The sequence below is a fragment of the Rutilus rutilus genome, assembly GCF_951802725.1.
Source record: "Rutilus rutilus genome assembly, chromosome: 23".
NCBI lineage: Eukaryota > Metazoa > Chordata > Actinopteri > Cypriniformes > Leuciscidae > Rutilus > Rutilus rutilus.
In genome coordinates this window covers 6,426,948-6,448,005 of record NC_140233.1, presented here as the reverse complement: position 1 = coordinate 6,448,005, position 21,058 = coordinate 6,426,948, and the positions used below count along the sequence as shown (strand labels likewise).

At 37.1% G+C, this 21,058-nt stretch overlaps 1 protein-coding gene across 3 annotated transcripts; it reads right to left on the bottom strand.

Annotated features, from left to right (window-relative positions):
- Window positions 1-2,034: 2,034 nt before the first annotated feature.
- parvb (parvin, beta) lies at window positions 2,035-19,853 on the bottom strand. 3 transcript variants are annotated; one of them, XM_084396831.1, is made up of 13 exons: window positions 19,690-19,853; window positions 10,434-10,523; window positions 7,761-7,831; window positions 6,434-6,536; window positions 6,173-6,313; window positions 4,869-4,984; window positions 4,724-4,785; window positions 4,613-4,632; window positions 4,286-4,347; window positions 4,131-4,199; window positions 3,960-4,061; window positions 2,719-2,791; window positions 2,035-2,470 (listed from the first exon to the last, which is right to left on the bottom strand). In XM_084396831.1, the coding sequence occupies exons 1-13, from the start codon at window positions 19,799-19,801 to the stop codon at window positions 2,394-2,396; spliced, it is 1,098 nt and encodes a 365-aa protein (XP_084252957.1). In that variant the 5' UTR covers window positions 19,802-19,853; the 3' UTR covers window positions 2,035-2,393. The 3 variants fall into 3 exon arrangements, with proteins under 3 accessions (XP_084252957.1, XP_084252959.1, XP_084252958.1); XM_084396833.1 differs by lacking the exon at window positions 19,690-19,853 and adding an exon at window positions 17,172-19,276 and having other exon boundaries at window positions 2,037-2,470; XM_084396832.1 differs by lacking the exon at window positions 19,690-19,853 and adding an exon at window positions 13,108-13,220 and having other exon boundaries at window positions 2,037-2,470.
- Window positions 19,854-21,058: the final 1,205 nt, after the last annotated feature.

The following is a 21,058-nucleotide window of genomic DNA, read 5'->3' as shown; positions in this document are numbered from 1 at the left end:
GGCAGCACTTCCTCTTTTTTTCTATTTTGTACTGCACAAAATATGTTCTGAAACAGTCACACACTGCATCAAACACGTATCCTCGAACAGACCTTACAGGAGATCCAAACATGACATGTGAGTCAGTAACTAACAGTAACGCTTATTAGTAAACAACCAAATAGTGATCTAACGTTTCCTCTCTTCAAAATAACACTCTCCAGGTTTGTGAGAAACAATTGCATACATTTTCCTCTCTCTCTTTCTGTGACTGTGAGAACGCCTCCCTTTGACGAGAAAAAACAGAGGTAATTTGGGCTGGAGGGTTACCATGGTTACCATCCCAATGAATTCCCCCATTAAACGCAAGTTTGAATCCAGAACAAACAACTGAAAAAAAAAAAGACCCTCAAAGGAGCATCTGAAAACAACAAGATTATTTAGATTCAGACTCGCCCATCTGTGGATCTGTTTACATTCGCATCATCCTGGGAAAAACAATCATACTGGGAACTATGGTTTACATGTTCCCAAAAAAAAATGGAAATCCATTGCAAATCTCATCTAGGGTGTTGTTAGGCAGCTAAGGTGTTCGGAATGTTGCTATGTGGTTGCTTGGGTGTTATCATTGGTTGTTAGAATGTTATTGTTGGGTTCCTTACATGTTCCGAGTGGATTTTAGTGAGTTGCTATGCAATTGCTATGGTAGTTTGAGTGTAATAACCACTCAGACCCGCATGGATGTTCTCTGTGCTTGCTAAAGTATTCTGAAAGGTTGCTAGAAAGTTGCTATGCAGTTGGTAAAGTGCTCTGGGTGGTTGCTAGGGTTATACTATGTGGTTTCTTGGGTGTTGTGGGTGGTTAGTAGAGCCGTATGATTAATCGTTAAAAGATTGCAATCTTATTCCTAAATGACAACTATTCGAACAAGTCCGATCACAGTGAGCATTCAAGTCTGCAATGATGCTGCTTCACAAACAGTCTTTTCAACCACACTTTTGAAAGTAACTTGACACTTCAAATAAAGATTGTATTAATTACAACGTTGCACCAGTAGGTGGCGACAAGTGACTGTTAAAAAAATTAATAAATAGACTGCAGCAATTAACATTTTAGATGGGAGAATTGTAAACTATTTTAAACGAAGAAATCGTGATTCTAAATTTATCCAGAACCATAAAGCTCGAGTTGTCAAAAGTCAAAAGTAAAAAAATAAATAAAAAAACAACTCCATGGGTACTTGGGGTACCCAACTACTCAACTTCCGGGTACTTTTCACCTACTGTTTTTCCTATTGTATTCGGACATACTACTCTTTTCGCCTACTGTTTTTCGAGTATTATAGTTGCGTCCCAAATTCACAATACACTATTTACTTATGCACTACTTAACCATGTAGTGTATGAGTTTTAAATGGTAATTTTCCAATTCAACATTGAAGTCTGATAGCCCCTCCCCCTCCACTACGTAATTAAAGCTGCGACAGGTGAGTGCATCATCCGGGTATTTAAAAGTATACTTTTCCCATTTGAAATTTTCTCAATTTCTCAACACCTATTTGCTCTATTTATACTACAAAACGTCACAATAGTGCATAAGTACACAAATTGGGACGCACCTTATGTATTCGGACATACTACTCTTTTGGCATACTGTTTTTTGACTGTTTTTTCTATATAGTAGAGAAGAATTCGATTTCGGACACAGCGCAAGTATGAGCAATAGTAGCCTAATAGTGATGCGGCAAGAGGGCGGGGCAACCTGTCACTCACATGAGATCAGGGCAATAGCAAACGACAACAATCCAATCAATTCCCGATTGACAAAATTCTCACCTTACATTTTGTCTTGTTTGAGAAGCCATTTCACTCGGATATAATAGGGAAGAAAAGACTAACGCAACTTCTGTTTCATGCCTGTGTGGGTCAAGAAGGTGAAATATTTATATGTGCTCTATAAAGGATTTTTAAGCATGAATAATTCTGTGTATGAAGACGTGATACGCAACTGCTTATTATTTTGATTAAAAAAAGAAAAGAAAAGAAAGATCCAATTCAGAGATGTCAAAATGAATTCATTCCAGCATGTAGAAAGCACTTGTTTATTTGAAATAATTACAGCATTTCTACTAAAATAAAATACACAGTGCAGGGTTTCTGAATCATTCCAGGACAAACAGTCGTTCCGTGTGTAGTGCTAAAAGCAGTGGCAGGCCTCGATTACGTGCGTCAAAATAAAATATTTTAATGAGCTGCTACACTGACGGATCATTAAGGCTGAATACATTCGATTATGGGCATAAATAAGCTAAATTATACAAAATATTTCATTCTTACATACAAAAGAAACACAAGGGATGTGTGTGCATGGCATCAGTGAGGCACGACGCAAGCTTCCACGGATCTCTTCAAGTGTTACTCTGAGTTTTTGTAGTTGGTGAAAAGGTTGTATAGCACCCTGAGAGTTGACTTCAGATTCAAGTTCACCACATCTGCAGGACACAAACAACAGAATCGCTGTTAAACAGAGGCTTGAATATGTTAACTGACATTGTGTAAGAACAGAAAGGAAAGGGCAGGTACAGTGTGCTGCATCTATTGAGGAACATCTCCATCTAGTGGATAATCTGGCTAACACCATGAACAGGTTCAGACAACCAGCTAGTCTGTTATGATATCTGAAGGTTGTGTTGTGTATGTAACGCTGATATAACATTGCTGGCACTGATTTTTCTGGTACCTTCTGGTCGAGCTTTGGGTTTCTGTAATCCACCATCCTGCATGAGCTCAAAAGCAAATGCGACATTATGCACCTACAAGACACAAAAACACTTGCAATTTTTTCCCATGGCTAGTAATGTTACAAACCAGTTTTTGAATGCTCAGTAATCAGACTTTAGAAGTCTACATGAAACCATATCAGACCCAATCTGACTTCATGAGACTCAACAACTCCACATCAAACCATATCAAGACCCAATCAGACTTCATTAATACTATTCATGGTTTGATGTGGTCTGATGTGGACTCGTTGAGTCTGATATGGTGTGATGTGGTCTGAACAGCATTCATGAAGTCTGATAAGGTTTGCTGTTGACTTGTATAGTCTCATGTGATTAGTATGGTGAGGTTTTAGTCTGATGTGGATTCATAAAGTCTAGCATGGTCTGATGTAGTTTAATTAGGTATTTAAAAATCATAAAACCACATCAGACTACATCAAACTACATCAGATCCCATCAGACTTCATGAGTCCACATCAGACCACATTATACACAACAACTCCACATCAAACCATATCAAGACCCAATCAGACTTCATTAATACTATTCATGGTTTGATGTGGTCTGATGTGGACTCGTTGAGTCTGATATTGTCTGGTATGATGTGATGTGATGTGGTCTGAACAGCATTCATGAAGTCTGATTAGGTTTGCTGTGGACTTCTTTAGTCTGATGTGATCTAAAATAGTGTGGTTCGATGTAGTCTGATGTGGATTCATAAAGTCTGACATGGTCTGATGCAGTTTAATAAGCTATATAGTTAAAAACAAATCATCAAACCACATCAGATCCCATCAGACTTCATGAGTCCACATCAGACTTAAGTCCACATCAAACCATATCAGACTTCATAAACACTACTTATCTCAAGTGGACTCACTGAGACAGATGTGGTCTGATATGGTGTGATGTCGTCTGAAGAGTATTCATGAAATCTGATAAGATCTGATATGGTTGATTGTGGACTTGTTGAGGCTTATGTGGTCTGATATCATTTGATGTAGTCTGATGTGGATTCGTGAAGTCTGACAGGTCTGATGCAGTTTAATGAGATATTTAAAAACTAATCAGACCGCATCAGACCCTTTCAGTCTAATCGAGCAAAATAAAACTTCATTACACCCTAACAGAACAAATCAGTCTTCAGACCGCATCAGACCTCACCAGTCCACATTAGACCGTCCTACATCACACTTACCTTTTGTTCGAAGCTTTCTGGCGTGAGGTAGAAGTTGTAGAGTGGCACAAAGTAATTTTCCAATAGTCCCATTAGCAACACCAGATAGACACCATCTGCAAACTTCACACACAAGAGGTTTAGAGAAGGTTTTGATCCGTGTGAGAGTTAGTTAACAGATGAAGTATATACCTGTGATTCCAGCTCCGTCACCTCCAGGTTCAGTTTGTTTAAGTGTTTATTCACAAATGTGATCAGCGACTGAGGAAACAAACATTGAAAGGTTCATTTTGAATAATCAGCACCATCACACAGAACTTCTTGTCCCGTCCAGAATGGCTTCTTACAGTTTTCACTACGTTCAGTTTGTCAGGTGCGTGATCCAATAAGGTGTCGAAAGCATCACGTTCTGCAAATGACAAAACAAAGAAACTGTTCGGGACTAATAAAAATAGAAAACAGACAAACCATCAAAATCCAGCAAAAACCAGCTCCTAGTTTGTACATATAGCTGGTCTAGATGGTTTATAAGCAGATTAGAGCTAGTTAACCACCGTGAACAAGCTACAATGTGCTGAAAAAACCAGTTTGTCCTCCTTAAACGGGTATGCCTTAGATTTTCCAGAAGGGTATTGATCCTTAAGGACAACATGAACATGTTTGAAAATACACACCTGACCTTCCGATCATCATTCTGTTGGAAACAGAAACATAAAAAATAAATAAAAAAATTGTCATGTTATAACCATCTTTCATCACTAGATGGCCACATTGAAGCTGCTTACTCTGTTGTCGTACTTGTGAGTTGTTTGGTCACATGAGCAGTCTGCAGGATTCCCTCTTTTTTCTGAGACAAAAACAAACCTGTGCAATTAGGCTGAAGGCATTTGATATAACGTTCAGTTTCACACTTTAATAAAGTCGCCGCACCTTGACCACGATCACCTGGACGGACACATGCTCAGGTAAGCGGATGGGAGCTGCATAATACATGGCGAGCGCCAGCAGCAGGTACACGATGGACACCAGGCTCTTAGAGTGGATGGCTGAGGAAGAGACAGACATAATCAACAACAAATTTCTTTATTTTTGATCATCTATTAAAGGATTATCAAAATTGACCTTATTTACTTTCTTTTGCACAATTCATCAATGCTAAAAGCAGGGTAGGCGTTAACTAAAAAGAAAGGTTGTTCAGCTGTGTCCGCCGGCGTTTTGACAGTCAAAAATAGTCGATCTCCGAATGCAAATGAACTGACTCCTTATATACTGATATATTGAATGAAACCCCTTGTTAATTATTATTATTTGAATAGATATTGCCATGAGTGGCTAAGTTATCATGCTTTTCATTGAAATTACAACTTCATGACATTTCCTCCTATGGAGTCAGTTCATTCGCATTCGGAGATCGACTATTTTTGATTGACAAAATGTTCAAAATCTTTCTTTTTAGTAAACTCTGTGTACACAAACAATGTTCTCAGTGCTGGAGTTCATGTGTAGAGCCTCTGGTGATACTTCGAGCAAAGTTTCATGTTGTGTCAGGCCTTCTTAGTGTTTTAAAAATAGCGATTTTTGATGTTATCATAGTAGTGCCCCTAACACTCCCATTCAAAAGGCAATTTGACCGAAAATGAAAATACGGTCAAACTTAAAAGTGGCGTTTCCATTCTAATCATGCTTTTAAACGAAGGTTTGCCTCGGGTAGATTCACAAAAAGACCCTAGGCTGCATTTTGGCGAGAGTTACGCTTTAAGTGGTCTAGATGTAATTATATGTATAGTTGTATGTTTACATATAGTTTATATATGTATAGTCTGTGAAAGGCGTAGGACCATAAAATGTTCGTCCAATCATTGAATTCGGTCTGAATGCAATGATACAATGTCCTTCCTGCCTGTCAATGTATGCATTTCATGCTATGCCGAGTTAGACAGACGTCAGTCACCGAGCGCCGCAACTGAAACAGCAGCCTTTTACAGTTCCTCCTGAACCAAAACAAGGAGCTTATGCTGCGTTCACGCCATGACTACTGTAAATTATGAAGAGATGGGAATTATTGTAATGTTATGTGCTTTGAGACAGGTTTGATGCCGTCTCTCATGAAGGAAAGGTGGGATCTTATGCTTTAGCTAGCTCGCTATTGCTAGCCTCTCTGAAAGTTGCCTACCCTACCTTTAATTTATTTATTTTTAGGTTAACTGTAAAAATGTGCGTCTTTCAGCGCTCACAGTCGACACTCCACTCCGTGTTCCACTCCAGAGGTCTGAGGACTCCATTAACAGCTTCCAGAACCGTCTGCAGTTTCTGCTTCTGTCCGATCTCTGACTGCGTCACCTCCGCCACATTCAGCTTATAACCCGACAGCTTCTCTGGAGGAGGCCACACACATAGAACATCCTCATTAGTACCACACTTAAAACGTTTGGTACCATAACAAAGGTGCAAAGAAGAAGAGAATCCTAAACATAAAGTTCTTGTCTTTGTCTTACCAAAAAGTTTCTGCAGCACCTGTCCATCATACAGATCTTCTTCAAGGTCTTTTACGATGATTCGGTCCTCCTCCAGTTCACTGTTGATCCAGTCAATGAGAACCTGAGAGGAAGAGTTTATAAAAAGGTCAGTGAGTAGAATGGTAATTGTGCAAAATGGGCGTGACTTAGTTGTGTCATAAATGACGGAAAATTCCGTCAATAGTGGGGAAAGACTTATTGTTGTACTTACTATAGAGCTAGGGTTAAGATGAGCAAAACTTAAAAGAAAATTCTAAATGATTCCTTGGCAACCAACTGAAATAAAGATGGGTTACACTTTATTTGGTAACACTTTATGTGTCCATGTTACATATACTACCCATAGTAATAACAGTAAAATACATGCAACTAACCCTCAATCAAATCCTAATCCTACCCTAACCCTACAGTAAGTACATGTAGTTCATTAATATTACTCAGTACTTAAATGTATAATTACATTGTAACAAAGGGTACTAATACTTTATTTTAAGGTGTCATTGTTACAGTGTAGTTATATATTTAAGTACTAAGTAATATTAATTAACTACATGTACTTACTATAGGGTTAGGGTTTGGTTGAGGGTTAGTTGCATGTAATTATGCATAATTTATTGTTATTACTATGGCAAGTACATGTTACATATGTAACAAGGACACTGTAAAATAAAGTGTTAACAAATAAAGTGTAACCCTTTATTTTAAGGTGTCATTGTTACAGTGTAATTATACATTTAAGTACTGAGTAATATTAATTAACTACATAGGGTTAGGATTAGGTTTGGTTTAGGGTTAGTTGCATGTAATTATGCATAATTAATAGTAATTACTATAGAGACTACATGTAACATGTAAGACACTGTAATACAAATGTAGGACATTGTACAATAACAAGGACATTGTAAAATAAAGTGTTACCAAAATATGTTTAAGTTGAAGTACTAAACTGACCAAAACTAAAACTGAAATAAAAATAAATCGAAAAACATAAAAGAAAATAATAAAAGAAAAAAGAAAAATGATATAAAAGCACAAAATAAAATTACTAAAACTTTAACAAATTAAAAAATATATATATAAAAATAAAAGCCAATTCAAAATATTACTAAATACTATCATATTATATAAATAATATTAAAATAATACTGGTTTGAGAACTATAGAGGGCGCTGCATGCTCTCCAAACAGACATCACTGTCAAATTTAAAGTCCCATTGGTTATTGTCCTCATCTACCATTTCTGGGAGTTTTTCACATCATCTATTCAGAGATGTTAGTGTAAACAGTCAGAAAATGTGTTTTCTACCTTCTGCAGGTCTTTGAAATTGAGGTCTTCTCTGGATGTAGGGTCTAGAATGGTCCTCTCTGCATTTTCCTCTGCAAAAATCACGAATGAAGGAAGAAACTCTTCAGCACTCTCATTAACACACAGTGTTTTAACAGACACTTATGTTGGATCGTCCTCTAGAACAGTTTTGGGTGTGGGGGAATTTCTCCAGCTGTGTGACTCAGAAAGAGTCATGGAGGAAACGAGAAGTGTCCTCCACACCCAACAACACCACCACAAAATTAGGCTTTAGGAGTTCAACTTCTTAGTAATGCATTTCTCAAGTGCCAGCTTCATCTAATAAGTTTCCTCTTAAAATTCTTACATAGGAGAACTAAAACAGTAAATAGTGCTGGAGCGATGACGTATTTTTTAAAGGTCAAAACCTGGCGACAAGCATTTTAGCACTTCTGCTTTAATCGTCCTGATGTCATGGTTTTTTTTCTGTGTGTGACTTAAAATACATCAATAATACCACAATTGTGATTTTTTTTGTAAGCTTACACTTGTCTTGAAACGGGATTGCTAACAAGTAGCTAAAATGGGACTACAGGGTTTGTCGGAGACAAACGTCATAATTATAATTATATAATATTAAAAGTCAAACTTTCACGGAAACTGAAAGAGTTGTTGGAAGCTTAGTGATGGTGACATTTAAGGCATGCAACTGTGGTGTAGTTCATTTATAGCCTGTGTCCTAAATCGCCTCTTATAGCCTACCCTTAAATAGGGCATTATTCGAGGCATTTGTAGTGGTGTCAGAAACCATAGTGGACATTATCGAGCACACTCATTCAATCCCACAATGCACCGCAATAATGAGTGTACAATTGATGTACGCTCAACCATAAGACATATAAAATATATATTTTATGTCTATGCGCTCAACAGCTAGACCTATACCCATAATGCACTGTGAATGTCGCTAGCTGAATGAATTCTTGTGTCTGACCAGAAGATGGCACCGCATCTGAATCATCCATCCATCCGTTTTCCAAACCGCTGGTCCAATGTGGGTACAGCGTAATATCATACAGGTATAAATTCCTTCTTAATTGATTATTAAAATGTTTAATTAAGGTTTATACATGCTAAAGATTTATACATATTTCCATTACTACTGGAGCTGCCAGTTTGCTAAGCCTCAAATGATTATTAAAGGGGTCATAGCACTTTTACAAGTTGATTGTACTGAAATGTGTGTTGGCAGTGCCTGTACACAACCGCTAAAAATCCATCCAGTGGTTTTTTTTAAATCTCCTTATATGTTTTCCCCCGTCTCAAATCAAGCCTTTCGACCGTGTGACGTCACACGGTCGGACGCCCCTCCTACGATTGTTGATTGACAGCAGCGTTTCAACACAGACCCGCCCTGAGCGAGCTGTCATCATAGTCCGTCATTGTTGATACGCTGGAGCACTGTCTATGAGCAGAATGGCGTCTAAGCGATTGTGGTGTTCTGTTCTTGGGTGCAATAAGGAACACAGCAGTCATTTTGATGTTCCTAAATCCGAACCGCTGAAGACGCAGTGGCTGAGTTTTGTTTTCGAAGGGAATATTCCCCACGATCAACAGCAATGCTTTCATGTTTGCGCGAATCATTTCACCAGACTGCTTTATAAACAGATTTTTATATTTTTTAAACAGATCACAAAAATTTTTGTGCTTCAGCCCTGACAGTTGTAAGTTACCTAACACTGCATAGATAACGTTACGCATCACGGACAAGCCTACATTTACCGAAAAAAAGTTTTTCATGACCATTAGCTGTAACATCAATCTGTCAATGAACTAACATATACATCAGTAAACACATAGCGTTCGTATCTCACTACTCTACCCTGCCAGACAGTACACACAAAGATAGATCAGAATGACATTACGTTAACCAACCATCCAGAAACGTCCTGTCCGAGCCTTAATTGTCGAACTTCTTCGGGGCCGTCATCTTGTTCTGGGTATGACTCCGGTTCAAATTGATATGGTTGCACAAATGTGTCCTCAGAGACTCCCGCTGCCATTCTTTCTCCAAAATATACTCTCAACTGTTGTCAAGGCAACACTCCACGTGTGTTGTGTCAAAACGCCCCACAGAACAGAGGGGCGGGGTCATTATCATTTAAAGACACATGCACTTAAATGGCGTGCTGAAAACAGAGCTGTTTTTGACCAGGTAAAATGAGTTTTTTCTTACAATACTAATGAGAATTTTTAATTAAAGTATATTACAAACTTTTAATTTAGACCCTAAAGAATCATATTAACTTGTACAAAAATGGCATTATATGACCCCTTTAAACAGATTATTAAACAGCATAACTATGCAAAAGCGGCAGCCCTTCTGACGCACTCAGTGTCTGAATTCACTCTCTCATTTTCATTCACTCCCATGGCGATTCGGACACAGCCTGAATTTAGCTTTTTATTTCTGCTGATTGTATTTAGGCTTCAAAATTCATTCAACTTGATGATAGAAATGATGAACAAAACGTGTAAGAATCATAATCGTTTCAAAAAACGAATCCAAAAGCCAATGGAAAAGTCCTATAGGGTTTTTGTCGGGGACTACGCCATCACTCACGACCACACGACCTCTAGTGGAGGAAAGAGACGTTACATTGTGTTTAATGGATAAAAGGAGCGATGGGTTACCAAGCAGCGTGTCCTCGGGGAGCAGCTCCGGGCCGCCGGGCAGGAGGGGGGCGTGGATGGCGTGCTTGCCCTCTTCCTGGAGGTCACTCACTAAAGAGACAAAAAAAGAATAATAAAGCGTCATAAGCACCATATTTTCTGGGATATGTACCATGGTAATACTATAGAAGTATCATGTAAACACCATAGTGTATGAATATAGTAATAATATGGTAAATATCAAGCAAGGTACCATGGTACACAGTAAGGGTTTATACCGTTTCAAGGAAATATATGTGATGGGCAGAACGGCTAGTACAGTAACTCGCTGCTGTTTCTACATCGGTAAATCATTGCCATGTCAATTAACTGATTAGTATGCAGTAATTAATCAGCTGATTCATGAGTGACTCGTTCTCTTCCTCCTTCAGGTAATTACAGTACATTTATTAAATTGAGCGGTAACTTGACCTGATCTCATCCTATAGTGAACAGCTTCAGTTTTGAGCACTTCCTCTACAACAGAAACATTCATCAGGGTCACATCCAAACATATCTGAAAGAGTTCCTCCTGTGTGAAACCACACAAACACACACACACACTACTGTTCAAACATTTTGAGTCAAGGCCTGCTTTTTACAGAAATTAATAGTTTTATTCAACAAGGATGCATTAAATGGATCAAAAGTGACTGTAAAGACATTTATGTTATTAAAAAATTATATTTCAAATAAATGATGTTCTTTTGAACTTTCTATTCATCATAGAATCCTGAAAATCAAAAATATGAAGACGCACAACTGTTTTACTGAGCATCAAATCATCATATTTGATGATATACTGATGAAGACTGGAGTAATGATGCTGAAAATTCAGCTTTGATCACAGGAATAAATTACATTTTAAAATAGTACAATAGAATTACACTGATTGTGATAATAAAATTGTTTGCTAGAAAGATAGATGTACATCGCTAATTATAATAGGCTGCTTGTTTTTACTGCAATGAACTTATTTTTCCTTTTGACATCGCAAATCAGGATAGAAAGACACATTCAAATCGCATACTTCCAGAAGTCCTGTGAAAATACCATTGAGAAACTGTTGTTTTAGTATCATTGATACTAGGCTATATTAGTATTGATTGTATATTTTCTGTTTTCATTTTTAATTTAGCTAACTTTTCGGCAAATTTGTTGTGTTTTTATCATTTGTAATAGGCTATTTTTTATATGTCAATATAGGTTTTATTTTTATAGTTTTGGTTTATTTAGTTGTTGTAAGTACTTCAACTGTAATTGAAAATTAGAAGTGTTGCCTTGGCAATTAGCTGAAACTACAACAAAAAAGTTGTTTTTTTCCCCATATTTTAATTTTCAGTAATTTTATCGGCAGTATAGTTGGCGATGTCACTTTGTAAAGAAACACGCGCATAGACTGAACATGTAATACATGCGCGTGCCGTGATGTCACCGTTTTCATAAAAAAAATCGCGTTTTTGTAGTTTACACAGAGACAATAACGGTATCGTTTTCACAAACAAAAAAAAGTTAGCAATTCCAGGCCCCCTAAATGACGCTGTCGTGAAAATGAACAGCCAAAACGCATGAAAAGTTTTCTGTTTTCAGTTGAAGTGTCGTGTGAACGGCCCCGAAGAGGCAAAAGCATCAGCCATTCATGTTCTCAGCCCCCCATGCAAGCGAACACTCACTCACATAAACATCTGAGGTCCGCAGGGACAGTGTTGTGTTGGCAGTTCTTCATCTGCATAGCCTACAGAGAGCGCTGCATGATCTCGCGCACAATCTGCATTTCCTGCAAGATTACGCTTCTGCTTTTCATCATAATCATGCATTTCTCGTCTGGGCCGCCGTGACACATGAAGCATGCCTCATTTTCTCAGGATTACAGTTCCGTCCATGTTTCACACACACATGAATAGATGCTATTTATAATCATAAATGCTAATTTTGCATATTAAATAGGCCTTGATTCAACAGGTATTTCTGTTCTTTTAAAATATTTATAAAATACATAAAAGTAATGTTAACACATAATTTGTATCCAGATATAAATCACCGCAGCACATATTTTAGGGTTCCACAATAAAATAGTGATTTACTAATTGCTCATTTCAATGAACACATATAGAAATACTGTACAGGCCTCAGCTTAAATATGAATAGTAAAAAATACTATAATATATTACAGTAATGTTTCAGTGTTTGTTTGCAAAAGCATATACATTCAGAAATAAAGTTTGCATTTTATATTTCATCTTTATAATGTGTTGATGTGAGCACAAATTTAAAATAGTTTAATCAAAATGTATTAAATCACTGCACCATTTATTTTTTAAACAACACCATAAAATAAGGCTAGCCATAGTGAACATAAATAAACTATACAAACTTTTCTATGAATACTTAAATAACATAATAATATAGACTGTTTAATGAATAGGAGAAATTATAGTATAATGTTTCTTTGTATGATTGCAAAAGCATTTGTATTCATAAATAAATACATTACATTTAATATAAATTATTTATAATGTAAATCCAATGAGATCATGTTAAAACAAAAATGTCATTGATTTAATTAGATAAATGAAACTGCTGTACAAAATAGCCAGTGAACACACACACATACACACACATACACAAACAGACCTGCTATATATCTAAAGTCTACCTTGCTTTCTTCTCTTCGTTCCACACAGTAGACCAGCCATGTCCCGTTAAACAGCGCCGAGTCCCGCTAATGTCCCTGCACTGAGTGTGCGTGCGTGCGTGTGTGTGTGTGTGGTAGGCCGCCAGTGTGGCTACAGCAGTCGTGCTCGCGTCATCACGTGTTATTTCTGTCCCTCTGAAACCCCCACTCACTGAGGAGGAGAGGCTGCTTACTACACACTAATGAGGGAATGACCACAACAACACTTGATGGAGAGATCATACACCTCGGATTTTTACAATATCGTACATTTGCCTTTATTCATTCCTTCATTTTTTGTCCAACACAATACATAATTTTTTTTTAAATGCAATTCATTCTATTCTATTTCTATAATAATAGATTAGATATTCAAGTTTTTCTGCAACATATGAAAAACATCTTCATGGGTCTTTGAAGATTTCCAGATCTTAGATGTTTGTGGTCTAATTAATTCTATTCTATTCTATTCTATTCTATTCTATTCTATTCTATTCTATTCTATTCTATTCTATTCTATAACTGATTAGATATTCAAGTTTTTCTGCAACACATAAAATAAATCTACATGGGTCTTTGATGATTTCCAGATCTTAGAATAGAATAGAATTAATTAGACCACCAACATCTATTATTTTATATTCTATAATAATGGATTAGATATTCAAGTTTTTCTGCAACATATGAAAAACATCTTCATGGGTCTTTGAAGATTTCCAGATCTTAGATGTTTGTGGTCTAATTAATTCTATTCTATTCTATTCTATTCTATTCTATTCTATAACTGATTAGATATTCAAGTTTTTCTGCAACACATGAAAAATATCTTCATGGGTCTTTAAAGATTTCCAGATCTTAGATGTTTGTGGTCTAATTAATTCTATTCTATTCTATTCTATTCTATTCTATTCTATTCTATTCTATTCTATTCTATTCTATAACTGATTAGATATTCAAGTTTTTCTGCAACACATGAAATAAATCTTCATGGGTCTTTGATGATTTCCAGATCTTAGATGTTGGTGGTCTAATTAATTCTATTCTATTCTATTATTTTATATTCTATAAAAATGGATTAGATATTCAAGTTTTTCTGCAACACATTAAATCTTTATGGATCTTCAAAGATTTCCAGACCTTGGATGTGTGTTGTTTAATTAATTATACTCTATTCCATTCCATTCTATTCTATTATGAATTAGATATTCAAGCTTTTATGCAATACATGAAATCTTAATGGATCTTTAAAGATTTCCAGATCTTAGATATTTGTTGTCTAATTAATCTTATTCTATTCTATTCTATTCTATTCTATTCTATTCTATTCTATTCTATAACTGATTAGATATTCAAGTTTTTTTTTCTGCAATACATAAAATCTTGATGGATCTTTGTAGATTTCCAAATTTTAAATGTGTTATCTAATTAATTTTATTCTACTCTATATTGGATTAGATATTGAAATTCTGCCTGCAGCACATGAAATCTACATGAACCTTTGAAGATTTCCAAATGTTAGATGTGTATTCTATTCTTTTCTATTCTATTCTTTTAGACATTCAAGCTTTTCTGCAATACATGAAATCATAGTGGATCTTTGAAGATTTTGAGATCTTAGATGTGTGCTGTCTTAATAATTCTATTCTATTCTAGATTAGATAATCAAGTTTTTCTGCAATACATGAAATCTTCAACACGATCTTGGATACATTGTCTACATTATTCTATTGTGTCAGCAGTTTGTAATTAAATATTCAATCTGATGAACGAGGCCATTGATTTTTATTTTATTTTTTCAGGAAAGCTCATAGTCATGCTTAAATCAATTAGTAAAAAGCTGCACATCAGCGACTGCAGTAACAACAGACACGACACAACAAACACTTGAGAAATTAATACACACTGACTGGTGTGTGTGTGTGTGTGTGTGTGTGTGTGTGTGTGTGTGTGTGTGTGTGTGTGTGTGTGTGTGTGTGTGTGTGTGTGTGTGTGTGAGAGAGTGTGTGTTAGACTAGAGTATGAGTGCATGCGTGCGTGCGTGCGTGCGTGCGTGTGTGTGTGTGTGTGTGTGTGTGTGTGTGTGCGTGTGAGTGAGTGAGTGTGAGAGAGAGAGAATGTGTGTTAGAGTATGAGTGTGTGTGTGTGTGTGTGTGTGTGTGTGTGTGTGTGTGTGTGTGTGTGTGTGTGTGTGTGTGTGTGTGTGTGTGTGTGTGTGTGTGTGTGAGAGAGTGTGTGTTAGACTAGAGTATGAGTGCATGCGTGCGTGCGTGCGTGCGTGCGTGCGTGTGTGTGTGTGTGTGTGTGTGTGTGTGCGTGTGAGTGAGTGAGTGTGAGAGAGAGAGAATGTGTGTTAGAGTGTGTGTGTGTGTGTGTGTGTGTGTGTGTGTGTGTGTGTGTGTGTGTGTGTGTGTGTGTGTGTGTGTGTGTGTGTGTGTGTGTGTGTGTGTGTGTGTGTGTGTGTGTGTGTGTGAGAGAGAGTGAGTGAGTGAGTGAGTGTGTGTGTGTGTGTGTGTGTGTGTGGGAGTCTGTGTGTTGCTTGTCAGCGGTGTGTGCATGTCTGTAGCGCCTAGGGAAAGTTATTTATTACAAAGCCGACAAAAATAACAGTCCGGTCAGAGGAATGGAGCTGATGTTAAATATAGCAGCACTTATTTGTGGGATCGTTGGGATGCTGGAGAGGGAAAGGCACTCCGAATGACCAACACAGTTCAGATGTCAGAGAAAATAAGATTGTGTCATGTCACACACACTTCCTGCATTACACACGGTCCACAGTTACTCCCCATACACACCCTGTCTGTCATTTGTGCCAGAAAATTACTATGATCTGCAGCTGAACTTAATATTTGCCAACCTCAAACCAATACTGGGCTTTCCTCAATATTCAGATGAGTGCTCAACAGTATGCTTTTCAATGGCTGATTCTAAACTACTAACCCAAGCTTAAATATGAGGTTACCGCCTTCGTTATTAACCATTAATAACTCTAAGAAGAACAACACAGCGGTGCTACAGTATATAAAACTAAAATGTGGCAGCTGTGCTTGCCAATGTATAAATGTAAACATATTTACAGAACAAACTGTGCATTTTACAGTATAAAACTGTCTTTTACAAACAAGAAAACTTCAATTTAAACCAGTAAATTCAACAATGCACACTACTAGAATCTGTTTTGTACCTTTAACCATCATAATAATGCAGGTGGTAAAAGAGGAAGAAGCACATGAAGAATCATTAATAAGTTCATTACAAGCTTTTCCACAGGCAGAAGTATATACAACTATAGAAAAGGTGCAAAGAGTCATTCATGCAAACACAAAACACCATCATAGTAACACACATCACACTTGAATAAAGCAATAAACATTCATTAAACAACAGATGATAACTGAGAACAAAAACTATAAAGAAACATGATTATTTAAACAAAATACCTTCAAATGTGAAGTGTCAGTTCAAAAGGAAAAAAGGAAAAGGAATTCTGGGATATCAGTTTATAGTTACTAATTTTAATTGTTGTTTTTTTTTTTTTATTACTGAAAAAGTACACTAAATGTCCGGTTAGATCTTTTACAATGTTTGCATTTTTACAATATTTTACTGTTAAAATTACCAAAGTTTGTAATTAAATAAATGATTGTAGTATCACTCAGTTTCACTGGACCTTGTAAATAATCACATTATACAGTAATTGGCAAAATATGAAAAACATTAACAATGAATATAAACAAATTGTGTAAAATAGTCATATTTTTATATTAATATGAATTATATTATATTAATAACTCATAAGGTTACCCTCTTTGAAACCATGTTTTGGTGGAACTATTAAGTTTGATAAGCCAATATATGTGTAAACAAACATGCTTAAACAAATAATAAAAGAGAATAAAAAAATACTACTAATAAAAAAAATGCCACTTTTTTGTTGTCTTAAATATTAGACCATTATTTAAAAAAAAAAATTTTATCACAGCATAATACCTTGACCCGGAGATTTCTCAGAAAATGCATTAAAAGTTTCGAAGAAGAGTGAAACTTACTGGAATCCATGTTCTTCAAGGGTTTCAACGAGTCTCAGGATCATAAAAAAAATGAAGGAAGCAACAGCCAGATCTGTCAGTATCTCTCATACACACACACACACAACGTGTAACAGCCAGCTCAACATCCTGACACACACACACACACACACTTATATATATATCAAAGGGTTTTCTGCTATCAGCTTCTGCACAGAAGGGATGGGAAATGTGTGGATCTGCTGTGTAAAGCTGCTGTCAATCATGACAACTACTTTACTGAAAAAACAAACCCCACTCTTTCTAACAAATGTCCTCTGGGTGGCGCTATAGACGTCAGGCTTACTCATCTCCACAAAACAACATCACTGCTTGACACTTGACCAGCATACGATCACATTTTCATTCCATCAAAACTTCCATCAAAAATGTATGATTGTATTTCCTCCTAGTTTTCAAACTACATCCACCAATCAGTGCAGGTCTGACTACAGGCAGAACACGCAAACAACCAGCCAAAACGCCCTAAAAACACCTTAACAATGAGCCAGAACATCCTAAACACCAGCCAGAACACCTTAACAACCATCCAGAAATCATTACAACCATGCAGAACACCTAAGCAACCAGCCAGAACACCCTAGCAACACCTTAACAACCAGCCAGAAATCATTACAACCATCCAGAACACCTAAGCAACCAGCCAGAACACCCTAGCAACACCTTAACAACCAGCCAGAAATCCAAACCACCATCCAGAACACCCAAACAACCAGCCAGAACACCCTAGCAATCAGCTAAAACGCCCTAGCAACACCATAACAACCAGTCAGAAATCCTAACAACCATCCAGAACACCCTAACAATCAGCAAAAAACCCTAGCAAAACCACATTAGCAACATCCTCACAGCCATCCAGAACACCCAAACAACCAGCCAGAAGACCCTAGCAACACCTTAACAACCAACCAGAAATCCTAACAACCATCCAGAACACCCAAACAACCAGCCAGAACACCCTGAAAACCAGCCAGAACACCCTAGCAATCAGCCAAAATGCCCTAGCAACATCATAACAACCAGCCAGAACACCCTGAAAACCAGCCAGAACACCCTAGCAATCAGCCAAAATGCCCTAGCAACATCATAACAACCAGCCAGAAATCCTAAAATCCATCCAGAGCACCCTAACAATCAGCAAAAAAAAACCTAGCAACCAGCCAAACCACATTAGCAACATCCTGACAACCATCCAGAACACCCAAACAACCAGCCAGCACACCCTAGCAACACCTTAACAACCAACCAGAAATCATAACAACCATCCAGAACACCCTAGCAATCAGTCAAAATGCCCTAGCAACACCATAATAACCAGCCAGAAATCCTAACAACCATCCAGAACACCCCAACAATCAGCAAAAAAACCTAGCAACCAGCCAAACCACATTAGCAACATCCTGACAACCATCCAGAACACCCAAACAGCCAGCCAGCACACCCTAGCAACACCTTAACAAACAACCAGAAATCATAACAACCATCCAGAATACCCTAACAATCAGCAAAAACACCCTAGCAACCAGCCAAACCACATTAGCAACATCCTGACAACCATCTAGAACACCCAGGCAACTGGCTAGAACACTCTAGCAACACCCTGCCCCTAACAACCATCCAAACACCCTAGCAACCATTCAGAAGACTATAGCAACCACTTAGCAAGGCAGTCGCTTCAAACTTCAAAACTCTTTTCAAACTTCCCAAAACAAAGCTCTAAACAAAGAGTCACTAAAGAGCCTTTAACACATTGTGTAACTCCTGTGTGACTGACTGAAGGTTAAAACAGTACAAAAACTATTTAAAACAGCTCTCTGTCATTCCTGCCTTTGTATCTCATTAAGAAACAAACACACACACACACACACACACACACACATTCACACACACACTTTACTGTGCAGCTGCAGCTGTTCACACAGATGGAGTCTGGAAGGGAGTCTGGAACTGTACAAAATAACAAATCTAAAACAGCATAGACACAGATTTTTAACTCTTGAAAGTTTGAAAGGGGAAAAACAATATAACTAACTAGAAGTACAAAGCAACCTGCCTCACAGTTATCTGAATAACCTTGAGCTCCTGACCTGGCTATTTCTGTCCCAGACGACAACACCACAACATAACTGTAGATGAAGTTATGCTGATATACAAAGAGTAGCCTAAATCACATAATTATTTTTTTATAAAACTAGGATTATATGCAAGTACTTATAATAGTCCGGTAGAAATATCTTTTATATAGGCCTTTTAATTTGATTAATTATTATTTTAAATATATAAATACCGGTAGGCTATTTTAACATAAATAAGTGGTTAAATATCCCGCAGTGAATCATTTTCATAAATATATTGTTGATCAAGCGCAGCACCATGGACAGAGATAAAATCAATGACTGCATGATGTCATGTGCTCTTCTAATTACAGTATTTTCTCCTTTATTTTGTTAACAGTTACAATATCCTAAAAATATATTACCTTCTTTCAGCTTCTTTTTGCGAGATAACGTTCCTCCCAGTTTCCCCAGCAGCGACTCATCCTTCTTCATCTTGCCCGGCTGGCCGGTCGCTCTCGTCGGATTGGCGGCCATCTGATCCTCGGCTTCTGTCACAGAACCGGAGAAGTGAGAAGAATGGAAATTAGTATTGTCTATAAGGGGCGGGGCGTAGTGGCCCGAGAGTGGTCTCTAATTGGTCAGGTACGACGCGCTAAAATAATTATTTTACTGTTTTATTCTTTACCGTGTGATTTCAATTCAATAGTTACTAAAACCACTCAGTGTCATTTTTCATGTGCAAAATATGATCTAGATCGGTGCTAAAGATAGACGGCGATGTCACGTGGTGTCTGTTACTTTTCTCATCGCTGACCAAGACAGACTAATCAGCTTATACAAAATTATTATTAGTTTTAGTTTTTTGAGAATAATTGATTTGCCTGTGTTTGTTTATCGAGTATTAATACTGAAATAATTCGTTACAATACGAATTAATAGACCTTAGTCAGGAAGGACAGCGCCATATTTAATGCTTGACAGGAATGAAAATAAGGTTGTGAGCGATAGAAATAGTGTTTTCAATAGATTGTACTACATGTCAGTTGTTCAGCTGACAAAACATATTTACAAAAATGCATTCAGTAGACAAAAACTCCCTAAAACTGTTTGAAAGTTGTGAGTTTTGAAAATAACGTGATTTAGTACAACTGTAAGACTAAGTATACTCCTCACAGCCTCATTCACGCAAAATTAAATATGTATCTGCTCTGACTAAGATATACATTTAGGTGATCATACCGTTATCGATAATACAAATATCGCCAATAAGACAGAAAAAGTAAATGCAGTTCAACTGAGGTTTCTGGCCAATCTGCGCCCCATACTGGACGACCATTCTTTTTTTTTTAGCTGGTAACATTTGCCACCCAGTGGATTTGTAAAAGCATCACATGCCATGCACAACCATACGGATCATGAAACAAAATCAGAAAGAATGAACAAATATAACCGTTTTCTCTGGGTGTGGTGAAGAATTTAGCACACACACAAAATAGTTTAAGAGGCATAGCAGTAAAAAAGGAAGTATGACCAAACTGTAACTCCTGATATACAGTCAGTCAGTCATGGAAAAGTGTTGTAACAAACATCATAACTGTCATTTTGAGACACACTTATAGTCAGACAGATAAACACAACAAAACACACGTCTACCTAGCTATCCAAGATGTAGAGGTTAATCATAAGTACTAACCCTAGTTCATTTAGCAGACGCTTTTATCAAAAGCAACTAACAAATGAGGAATACAGCAAGACATTTATAATTAATTATTCTAAATTTATAGCAATTAT

What these genes read in the sequence shown, in the direction of transcription:
- parvb (XM_084396831.1), bottom strand. Translation starts at nt 19,801, where the DNA reads ATGGCCGCCAATCCGACGAGAGCGACCGGCCAGCCGGGCAAGATGAAG. An exon ending in GGTGCTGCAGAAACTTTTTG is followed by an intron (nt 6,314 to 6,433) that starts GTAAGACAAAGA and finishes GGCCTCCTCCAG; the next exon opens with AGAAGCTGTCGGGTTATAAG. An exon ending in TCCAGGTGATCGTGGTCAAG is followed by an intron (nt 4,786 to 4,868) that starts GTGCGGCGACTT and finishes TTTTTGTCTCAG; the next exon opens with AAAAAAGAGGGAATCCTGCA.